Source organism: Nannospalax galili, unplaced genomic scaffold, assembly GCF_000622305.1.
Source record: "Nannospalax galili isolate Female #2095 unplaced genomic scaffold, S.galili_v1.0 scaffold853, whole genome shotgun sequence".
Classification (NCBI taxonomy): Eukaryota; Metazoa; Chordata; class Mammalia; order Rodentia; family Spalacidae; genus Nannospalax; species Nannospalax galili.
The window spans coordinates 1,190,577-1,201,113 of record NW_008332825.1 but is presented as its reverse complement, the minus strand read 5'-3'; the positions used below and the strand labels follow the sequence as shown (position 1 = coordinate 1,201,113).

At 41.5% G+C, this 10,537-nt stretch overlaps 1 protein-coding gene and 1 non-coding gene across 2 annotated transcripts in view; both read left to right on the top strand.

Annotated features, from left to right (window-relative positions):
- Supv3l1 (Suv3 like RNA helicase) overlaps positions 1-10,537 on the top strand; it is a 32,506-nt gene that overhangs the window by 6,795 nt on the left and 15,174 nt on the right. Inside the window, exons 6-10 of the mRNA XM_008827812.3 lie at positions 1,826-1,937; positions 4,635-4,712; positions 7,011-7,102; positions 9,118-9,298; positions 10,041-10,134. Of these exons, the coding sequence (XP_008826034.1) occupies positions 1,826-1,937; positions 4,635-4,712; positions 7,011-7,102; positions 9,118-9,298; positions 10,041-10,134 (557 nt within the window). The remainder of the gene's footprint in view (positions 1-1,825; positions 1,938-4,634; positions 4,713-7,010; positions 7,103-9,117; positions 9,299-10,040; positions 10,135-10,537) is intronic.
- LOC115069403 lies at positions 6,262-6,450 on the top strand. Its single transcript, XR_003848681.1, has one exon.

The following is a 10,537-nucleotide window of genomic DNA, read 5'->3' as shown; positions in this document are numbered from 1 at the left end:
TTTAATTATGTGTGTGTTGCATGTAGGAATGTACATTTAAGTGCAGGTGCCTGTGGAGGCAAGTAGAGGACGTCAAAGCCCCTGGATCTGGAGTTTCAGGTGGTTGTGAGCAGCCTGACATGGGTGCTGGGAAACAAACTCTAATCCTTTGGAGGAGCAAGAGGTACTTTTAATCACCAAGCCATGTCTCCAGCTCCCACCCCCATACCCCTCACTTCAAACAGTATTTGCTTTTTCAAGAAAGAGAACATTACTGATGGGTTGAAACTCCTCTTTTGCTTCCTCAGCGCTAACCAGTGTTCTGTCAGGAAGTTTATTTTCTACTTTTTAGATTAGACCTTTGATGCTGTCAGCTAGAGCTGCTGATAGGACTTGGAGGCACCTTTTCAGAACTGGATAGACTAAAGCCCTGTGGTCTGAGGCATTGATTCAGTAACTGGGACATTTTTTCATTGTTTTAGTTAAACATAATGTGAGCTTAACTAATTTGGGTTATATAACTTGCATTCTACATTAAAAAATAATATGAGTAAGTTGTATGCATGATACTTTATCTGTATATTTCCGAGAATGTTTTCCCTTAGAGCAAAAACCTTTTGGTTTTGTTTTGAGACAGGGTCTCCCTGTAGCCCCAGATGGCCTGGAACTTACTATGTAGACCAGGCTGGCCTTGAACTCACAGAGATCCGCCTGCCTCTGCCTCCCAAGTGCTGGGATTAAAGGCCTATGCCAGCACACTCGGCAAAACAAAGACTTTTTTTCTCAAAGACTGCTACTATTTAATATGTAATCCATATTCAAACTTTGTTAATTTTTCAGTAACAACCTCCCTAGTCCTTCCTAGGATCCCATCATGCTGTTTTGTCTTTCCTCTGGTTTGCATTAAGAATTACTGTCTTTGGTAACCTTTTTATTTTTCAAGTATTATACATTAGTTGTAGTTGCCTATACTTTCCCAGATTGAGCACAGAAAGTCCATCATTGTGGGGAACCCCTCATTCCTGGAAAGGATGGTTGGTCACCCTAATATACCCTACTACTGATGTCACTGCTTCTCAGGGAGTTATATTGAGAGGTCTTTATATTCTCAGACTTTACCCATAGTGCTGCTCTTGGGTAGAGAAGTGATTCATGTTTGCTTATTAACTCCATGTTTTGGGGGGGGGCGGGGGCCCTTTTTGAGATAGGGTCTCCCTGTAGCCTTAGCTGGCTTAGAGCTCACTATGTAGACAAAGCTGGCCTCAAACTCACAGAAATCCGCCTGCCTCTGCCTCTACCTCCCAAGTGCTGGGATTAAAGATGTATGCCACCTCGCCCAGCTACAGCTCCATTTTTTAACTTCGGAAGTGGTCAAAGTTACAAAGTGAGAAGGCTGAGGATGTAGCTCAGTGGGGCGCTTGCCTAGTTTGTGTAAAGCCCTGGATTAAAGCCCAGTACTGCAAAAGGGAAACAAACCAACCTAGCATTATTAGCTGGGCGTGGCAGTACACATCTGTAACCCTAATACCTGGAGGTTGGATGCAGGAGGATCAGGAGTTCATTTTTGGTTATTTAGTGAATTTGAGGTCAGCCTGGGCAGCAGAAAAAGAAAGGTGAAACTGCTGCAGTTTCTCCTGTTGAAGATTCTGCTGATTTGATATATTTCTAGTTTTACCTAAATTATGTAACAGGGTGGGTTTTTTTTTAATAGGAAAACAGCATTGGGACTAATTCAGCCATTGAATAAATTGATGGTAATGGAGAGGGCCCTCCTCGGCCTCCCAGGCTGCTTTCTGCTATCGGTTTCGAGTCAGATATAAGTCTAGGTTTCTTTTTGTCATTCCAGGGTGTGCCATGTGATTTGGTGACAGGTGAAGATCGTGTGACAGTTGATCCGGATGGGAAACAGGCGGCCCATGTGGCTTGTACTGTGGAGATGTGCAGTGTGACAACTCCTTGTATGTATATGCCATTCAGAAGACTGGGACTGGAAGTTTTCCAGTGCACTTGAACTTAGGAAATATGGTCTTACTGTAAAAAAAAGTTAAACATACATTAAAAAATAATTAAATACCTAGTACCTTTCAGCAGATATAAATGCTGAACATTGTCATGCTTGCTACTGAATATTGTTGGGGCACGGTGGTGCACACTTTTAATCCCAGCACTTGGGAGGCAGAGGCAGGAGGATCTCTCTGAGTGATGCCAGCCTGGTCTACATAGCGAGTTCCAGGCCTGCCAGGGCTACACAGTGAAACCCTGTCTAAAAAAAACAAACAAAAAAACAACAAAAAGAAACCAGGCAATAACAAGAAAACAAACAAGAAAAAAAGAGATGACATAGTGGGCGCAGTGTCAAGGGTCCTGGAGCACTGCTTGGTTTGGCTTTCCATCTTTTGATCTGTTTCATATCAGGTGTTTGATGTGTTATCTTGTCGACTTTTTTATCTGTGGTACGTATCACCAGCACTGCAGATGGTCACTTTTTACATTTATTTGATCACTGTGCATAACTTTGTTTTTAGTACCAGACCTGGATGAATGTGCTAGTGAATACCTATTCTCTCAGCACTTGGGAGGCTGAGGCAGTAGAATTATCGTGAGTTAAAGGCTATCTTGGGCTACATGGTGAGATACTGTCTCCAAAAAAAAAAAAAAAAAAGCCATATGTAGTCTGGTTTATATATATTTGAGGTTTATTTAAATGTTATATACTTATGACAAAAAGTATTCATTCCCCCATTAAGGGATATTCAGGCTGTTTAACATTTTGCCATTGTGGGACTGGCAAGATGGCTCAGTGTTTAAGAACACTGCTCTTGCAGAGGAATGGGTTTCACTTATGCAGGCATTGCACTCTTGGGTATACTTAGATACATGTAGGCAAAACGCTCATACACAAAAAATTAACTAAAATAAAAAAAAATTGCCATTGGGCTTAGTGATACTTGCTTAGCAAGCCTAAAGCCCTGGGTTCCATTCCCAGTGCTGAAAAAAATAAGTCAGTATGCTGGGCGTGGTGGCGCACGCCTTTAATCCCAGCACGTGGGAGGCAGAGGCAGGCAGATCTCTGTGAGTTCAAGGCCAGCCTGGTCTATAGTGAGTTCCAGGACAGCTGGGGCTACAGGGAGACACACACACACAAAAGTCAGTATTATGTACAGTACTGTAGGTACTGTAATGAGCAGCTATAAGTAGTTTGGGAGATATTTTAAATGTGAACTTTCATTTTTGAAAATATGAAGTATAAGCAAGCAAAGAGAACAAATATGTATTACTTTTCAGTGCCACCTTCCCACGACAGCAAATGTTAATTAAGTCTATGGAGTGTCTTTCATTGAATAGCAGCTTAATTTTAATTTGCAAAATCTTTTATGATTATTAGTTTTTTTCATTTGTAAAATTTTTGTCCTTTCAGTTTCACACAACCAGTGTTCTTAACCACGGAGCCATCTCTCCTATTATTATTATTATTATTATTATTATTATTTTGTCTTTTTTGAGACAGGGTCTCCCTGTAGTCACAGCTGTGTCCTGGAACTCACTAGGTAGACCAGGCAGGGCTCAAACTCACAGAGATTTGCCTCCCAAGTGCTGGAATTAAAGGTGTGCGCCACCACACCTGGCCCATTATTTTTAATTATGTGTATATGGGTGTCTGTGTGAGTCTGTACATGTGAGAGCAGTGCTGATGATTACCTGGGTGCAGGAATCAAACTCATCCTCTGGAAGAGCAGTGCTCACTCTTAACTGCTGAGCCATCTCTACAGCTTGGTGAAAAGTAATTTTTGATCTAGTGGTTTTTCCATTTTTAGTTGGCTTTCTTCAGTGTTCTCAATTCCTTGGCATTTGGGAAAATGAAAATGCAAAGTACAGAGAATATAGTTGGTGACTTTGGGGCATCAGGAGATAGGTGGAGGCACTCCTTTTTCCCCATAGTGATGGGCTTAATGCTCCTAAGACCAAGCAGAACCAGAACCTGAGGTAGCCTTCCCACTGCTTCACCCACGGCTGCCCATAGCTGCTTCGTGAGCCAGAAGGACTGTCTTTGTCATCACTCCTGGGAGCTGAGTTGCCTGCCTTCTCCTTTGCTGCTGTGTAGATGTAGTGGCTCTTATTAGGCAGAGCTGCCCAGAGGTGTCAGTGATTGTAGAGAATAGGACAAAGGAGCCGCTCAGTTTGGGGGTGGTGCAGCAAAGTGACTAAGAGTGTGGTGTTCAGAGCTGGACACCTGGGCTTGAATTTCACCCCTGTACCTATTGTCTGACTTTTGTCAGATGGAGGTAACAGCATCCTAGGTTTATTGTGAGGATTAAATTGGGATATAATTGGGTTTGGGGGGTGTTGGTTGTTTTTTTTTTTTTTTTGAGACAGGGTCTCCCTGTAGCCCCAGCTGTCCTGAAATTCACTCTGTAGACCAGATTGGCCTTGAATTCACAGAGATCCACCTGCCTCTGCCTCCCAAGTGCTGGGATTAAAGGCGAGTACCACCATGCCCTGCAAAAAATGGGATATAATTGTAGCCCACTTAGAACAACACCTGCTAGAAAGCACCTGGTGAGGGACGATAATAATGGTGGTAATGGGAAAAATTGTGGTGTTGGAATTTGTCCAAGTAGACTGTACTGCTCATAATAACTTTTTGTTTGTTTAAGATGAAGTGGCTGTAATAGATGAAATACAAATGATTAGAGACCCAGCCAGAGGATGGGCCTGGACCAGAGCACTTCTAGGTTGGTGGTCTTAATGCTTTAAACCCTGGGCTTTCTCATGTCTGCACTGAGATTTATCTGCTTGACTTTGCCAGGTAGTCAGCTAGTGCCTCTCTTTGAGAAAAATTAATCAAAAAGTCGGTCAAGTATGAGCTTTTATTATTTAAATGTTATTTTAATAATGGAAAATCTTTTTTTCTGTTATAAAATTAACCAAGTAACTAAAGTGAGTGTTTGACTCTGTAGACTAGGGGATATTGCTCGCTGGTGGAGTCCTTGCCTAGAATGGGAACAGCCCTGGGTTTAATCCTTAGCAACACAAAGAGTTCTTTTTGTTTTTTGTCTTTTTGAGACAGAGTCTCCCTGTAGTCCCAGCTGGCCTGGAACCCACTATGTAGACCAGGCTGGAACTAACAGAGATCCGTCTGCCTCTGCCTCCTGAATGCTGGGACTAAAGGCATGCATTCCCACACCCGGCTAAAAGTTTTTTTAAAGTTTAAAAAGTTTGGGGATGTAGCTCAGTTGGTAGAGTTCCTGCCTAGCAGGCCATGCATGAAGCTGTGGGTTTGAGCCCCAGAACCACATGTCTGTTTCCCCGGCACTTGGAAAGTAGAAACAGGAACATCAAGAATTGAGGGTTAGCCTGGACTACATGACACACTGTCTCAAAAAAGGAAGTATAAGTCTTGCCATATTTACAAAGTCACTGTTAGTGTTTTGAGGTTTCCTGTCGGTCTTCTTGTATATGAGGTATTTGAAAGACTTACAACTTTGTGATTTGTAGATCCTTTTTCATCCTGCTTATTACTGTGATTGGGTGTTCTCCATTAAAGAACAGTACCATAATTTGTTCCATGCAGTTGAAGATTTTTTTCTATTAGCAGTGTTGTAGTAAAATTCTTTTTTCATTGTTATTTTGTTTGAGACAATGTCTCCCTGTAGCCCCAGCTGGCCTGGAACACACAGAGATCTGCCTACCTGTCTCCCTGATGCTGGGATTAAAGGTGTGAGCTACAATGCCTGGCATTCTTTATGGACTTAGCTTTTTACTTTTGGTTTATTTTTATTGTTCTTTAGGATAGAGTCCTAGAAGTGGTCTTCTCCAGAAGACATGAAGTGATTCTTTTTGAAACAGGTCTCATTATATAGCCAGGCTGGCTTCAGACTCCGGGTCCTCCTGCCTCAGCCTTTCAAGTGTTGGGATTATGGGCAAGTGCCACCACACCTGGCTTGGCATTGCTTTTTGATCCAGCATATTGTAGAGTGTTTTTAGTTTTGAAAACAAAGAGCTGGACCCTTCCTTCAGAGAGCTTAGTAGAGATAGAAGTGGCTCTGCTCGGGGGAAGGAGTTCTGAGTCACTTTTGCCCTCCAGCCCCCACCTCTGAGGTACCTCAGTGATTCCACTGATCTGAATCAGAAGAACATGGTCTTCGACTAATGTTCATCACTAAGCATCAAAGTGCCAGGCTGCAGTCCAGTCCTGGTTGACTTCTCCCTATAACAGTCTTGAAACCTTGTCCAGAGCAATTTTAAGAGCCTTAAATTTTTGTAAAAATAGAACTGATCTTTGCCGTTTAAAAGAAGGTTTGCCCTGTGTGGTTGGATCTGCCTGAGGTGGGTTCAGCCTTGTACCAGACAGCCTGACCTTGACCCAAAGTAAATTCCTAGGTGGAAGTTTCCCTGGGTTTAGAATTTGCAGTAATAGATGTGAACATACTAGCAGCACTTTGATGATCATGTAGGACACTGCAAACAGGACCCAAAAAAGAAGACTTGCAGCCAGGAGTGGTGGCGCACACCTTTGATCTTGTCACCTTGGAGGCAGAGGTAGGCAGATCTCTCTGAGTTTAAGGCCAGTGTAGTCTACATAGGGAGTTCCAGGTCAGCCAGGGCAACATAGTAGGACCTTGTCTCAGAAACAAAACAACCAAAAGAAACAGAAAAAGGTTTGCATCAGAGAGACTGAAAACATTTTATAAAGTTACAGTACCATTAATAAGAAAATATAACATTTAAAAATATTTTTTGAGACTTTCATACATGGGTCCTGTATTTATGTCACTTCCACCCCACCTCCCAGTATAACATTCTTTTGCTATTTAAGTGCTGTGTATTTAGTTACAAATCTTAGCAGTTTTTTTTTTTTAATTCCTATTATGCCAGACATGATGATGCACACCTTTAATCCCAGCAGGTGGGAGGCAGAGGCAGGTGGATCAGTAAGTTTGTGGTCTACATAGTAAGTTTTAGTCCAGCCACAGCTACATAGTGCGACCCTGTCTCAAACAAACAAAAAAACTCCTGTTGTGCATTTACAGGACTCTGTGCTGAGGAAGTCCATTTGTGTGGAGAAGCTGCTGCTATTGACCTGGTCACTGAGCTTCTGTACACCACTGGGGAGGAGATAGAGGTATGTGGTTTTATGCTTCTTCATTCTCGGGCACACCACAGCCCTGGGGATCTCAGAAAGCCCTGGACTGGTGAAACCTGGGCTCACCTAAATAGTGGGGGGAACCAAGTGCAATGGCATGTATGAACATGTCATAATGAAACCTGTTCTTTGTATGCTGGCTAAAAAAGATTTTAGAGATTAAAAAACAGTGCTTAGCTGGGTGTGGTGGCGCATGCCTTTAGTCCCAGCACTCAGGAGCAGAGGTTGGTGGATCTCTGAGAGTTTGAGGCCAGCCTGGTCTATGTAGCGAGTTCCAGGCCAGCTGGGGTTACAGGGAGACCCTATCTCAAAAAAAAAAAAGTGCTTAGCTAAAAAGAACTGGTCATTTTCTTATAGCTGACTGGCTCATGTGTATGGTTGAGCTTCATGACATCAAATTCTGATACAAGCCATGATCTATAGGACTTTTCAAGAGTACGGGAGACTTTGTTTTTGTTTTTTGTTTGATTGTTTTGGGACAGAATCTCCCTGTAGTTCCACCTGGCCTGGAACACACTATATGGACCAAGCTGACCTCGATCTCACAGAGATCTGCGTACCTCTGCCTCCACAGAGCCATCTTTCGAGGCATGTGGGAGACTCTTCATTTTCACAAACTCTTTGGTTTCTTGGGGTTTTTGTTGTATGTTTCTTTTGGCTGGCCTATGCTACCTCATCCAGCTTTTATTTCCACAAACTTTTTTGAGGAATGAGCAGGTATCTTTATTTACTTGTGTGGCACAGGTCTTCATGCATGGTAGGCAAGTGGTCTACCACTGAGCCATATCCACAGTCCATGAGTAAATCTCTTTAGAATTAAGTAAATCGGACTGTTGAATTTGAGACTCTACCTGTTTTGGTTTTCCAAGTCTTTATGGCACATATTGGGGCCTTTGGTGTTTTTCTAATTGTCAAGAAGTACTTTGTGGGGCTGGAGAAATGGCTCAGCAGTTAAGAACACTGACTGTTCTTGCAGTGGGCCTGGGTTCAATTCCCAGCACCCACATCATGGCTAACAACGGTCTGTAACTCCAGTTCCAGGGAATTCCACAACCTCCTCTGACCTCTGAGGGCCATTGCACACCACATGCATGCAGGCAATATACACATAAAAAAAATAAGTAAATTTTTTTTTTCGGAGCTGAGGACTGAACCCAGGGCCTTGCACTTGCTAGGCAAGCGCTCTACCAACTGAACTAAATCCCCAACCCATAAATAATTTATTTTTTTAGTGAAAAAGAAGTAACTTGTATCCTTTTGCAGATTCTAAATACTGCCCTGCCTTACCAGAATTTTTTTACCACCACAGTAACATTGTTAGTTACTTTTTTCATTACTCGACAAAATACCTGACAAAGTAACTTAAGGAAGGATGGGCTTATGTTGGCTCAAAATTTGGAGGTCAGAAAGCAAAGAGCCAGTAATGCTGGTGCTCAGCTACCTTTGCTTTTTACACAGTCCAGCACCCCAGCCGTGGGATGGTGGTGCCCACATTCAAGGTAGGTCTTCCCTGCTCAGTTAAACCTTTCTGGAAACACCCTCATGGACACACCAATAGGTGTGTTTCCATGGTGATTCTAAATCCAGTCAACTTGGCAGTGAAAAATAACTTTGACAGAAACACAGAAATGTTTCAAGTTGCCCCTGTCTGTGGCAAGCCACGGAAGGCTAGAAATGGATTTAGATTAAGTCTCAGACTTAATCTTTTTGGGCTGTTTTACTCTTTCATGAAATAAAAATAACAGTTAATAACGACAGTGACATGAAAAATCAGTGTATGTTAAACGCTTTGAAAATGTGGAAGATAGGAACAACATTTTATAAGTTTAGCGGTGCCAAGGGGAATTCTTGGTAACACAATATTCAAATGAATGTTTCTCTGTGTTAATTTTTGAAAGAGATTTGTGTTGATCTTCTTTGGCTTTGCAATTCAATGATTAGTCACCTGATGTTGATTTCAGCATGTTGTTTTACCATGTATGTCTTTCTTACAGGTTCATAAGTATAAGAGGCTTACCCCCATTTCCGTGCTGGATCATGCACTAGAATCTTTAGATAACCTTCGGCCTGGGGACTGCATTGTCTGTTTTAGCAAGAATGATATTTATTCTGTGAGCCGACAGATTGAAATTCGGGGACTAGAATCAGCTGTTATATATGGCAGCCTCCCACCTGGTAATTATTTGTTTCACTGTGACAGGGTACGAAATCTCTTATGTTGAGGTATGTTTAGAAAGCATAGTAAGAAAAAAATGAATCAAGCTGTTTGATTATTAATTATAGGTCATATAAATATTTCCCTAGTTAATTTAATGGCAATAGAAGTACTTTTATTATCTTGTTTGTTATTAGACTATAGACTGTTAAATGTTGAATTGGTCCTTGTTTCTAAAGATTTTATTTTTATGTGTTTATGCATGTGCCTATGTGGGTTTACGTACACCATGTACATGCAGGTGCCTACAGAGGCCAGAGGGCAGCTCCTGAAGCTAGAGTCACAGGTAGTTGTCACCTGCCGTGTGGGTGCTGGGAACTGACCCAGTTCCTCTCTAACAGCAGTAAGTGCTCTTAACCGCTGAGACATATCTCTAGACCTATCCCCCCCTCCCCTTTTATTTACATGTTATTAAAATATGTACCTGGTAATGCTGGTCAAGCTGTCCTGAAATCTTACTAAGAGTCCTCTGAACTGTTCAGGCAGTGTGTTGGGAGACAGTGTTGCTATATGGGGGCTGTTTAAGGAGTAGCAGTAAAGGCTAAGTGAGTCTTGGGGATGTGAGGAAGTAAAGCTTGAAACGTAAAAGATCCATCCATAAGAATAAAAAGAGCGGGGGAGTGAGGGTTTTCAAGATTTGCTCGGCATAATATAGTCAGAAGATTGAGAGCTCTGATTTAATACAAACTATTCCTATTTTAGGGACCAAACTTGCTCAAGCAAAAAAGTTTAATGACCCCAATGATCCATGCAAAATCCTTGTTGCAACAGATGCAATTGGCATGGGACTTAATTTGTAAGTAATTTATTTGTAATAAACGTGGACATTCAATGGGTTGGATGATAGTTGTGTTAATTTCTCTAATTGGTACTAAGTAGAGAATGGATATCATGGTGTAGATTTGAGCTTTATCTTTCTTACACTTGTTGAAGAAAGAAGAGTATCACAGAGCACTAGGATTTTTTAATTTTATTTTTTTTTAATTTTTTTAGAGGAAGCATTTCATTACAGCTTTAACATACGCATTAACAGTTTCCAAAGCAAAGATACAGCTCTTTCAACAAAAGTGGCTATAAAATTTTTAGGTTCGCTGTTGAATTAATACAGTTATACAATATTGAACTCAGTATAAACTTTGTAAGACATAAAATTGAATGTTTATAACCTTTAAAAAGATCTCCAAAAAGACATAAAAAAA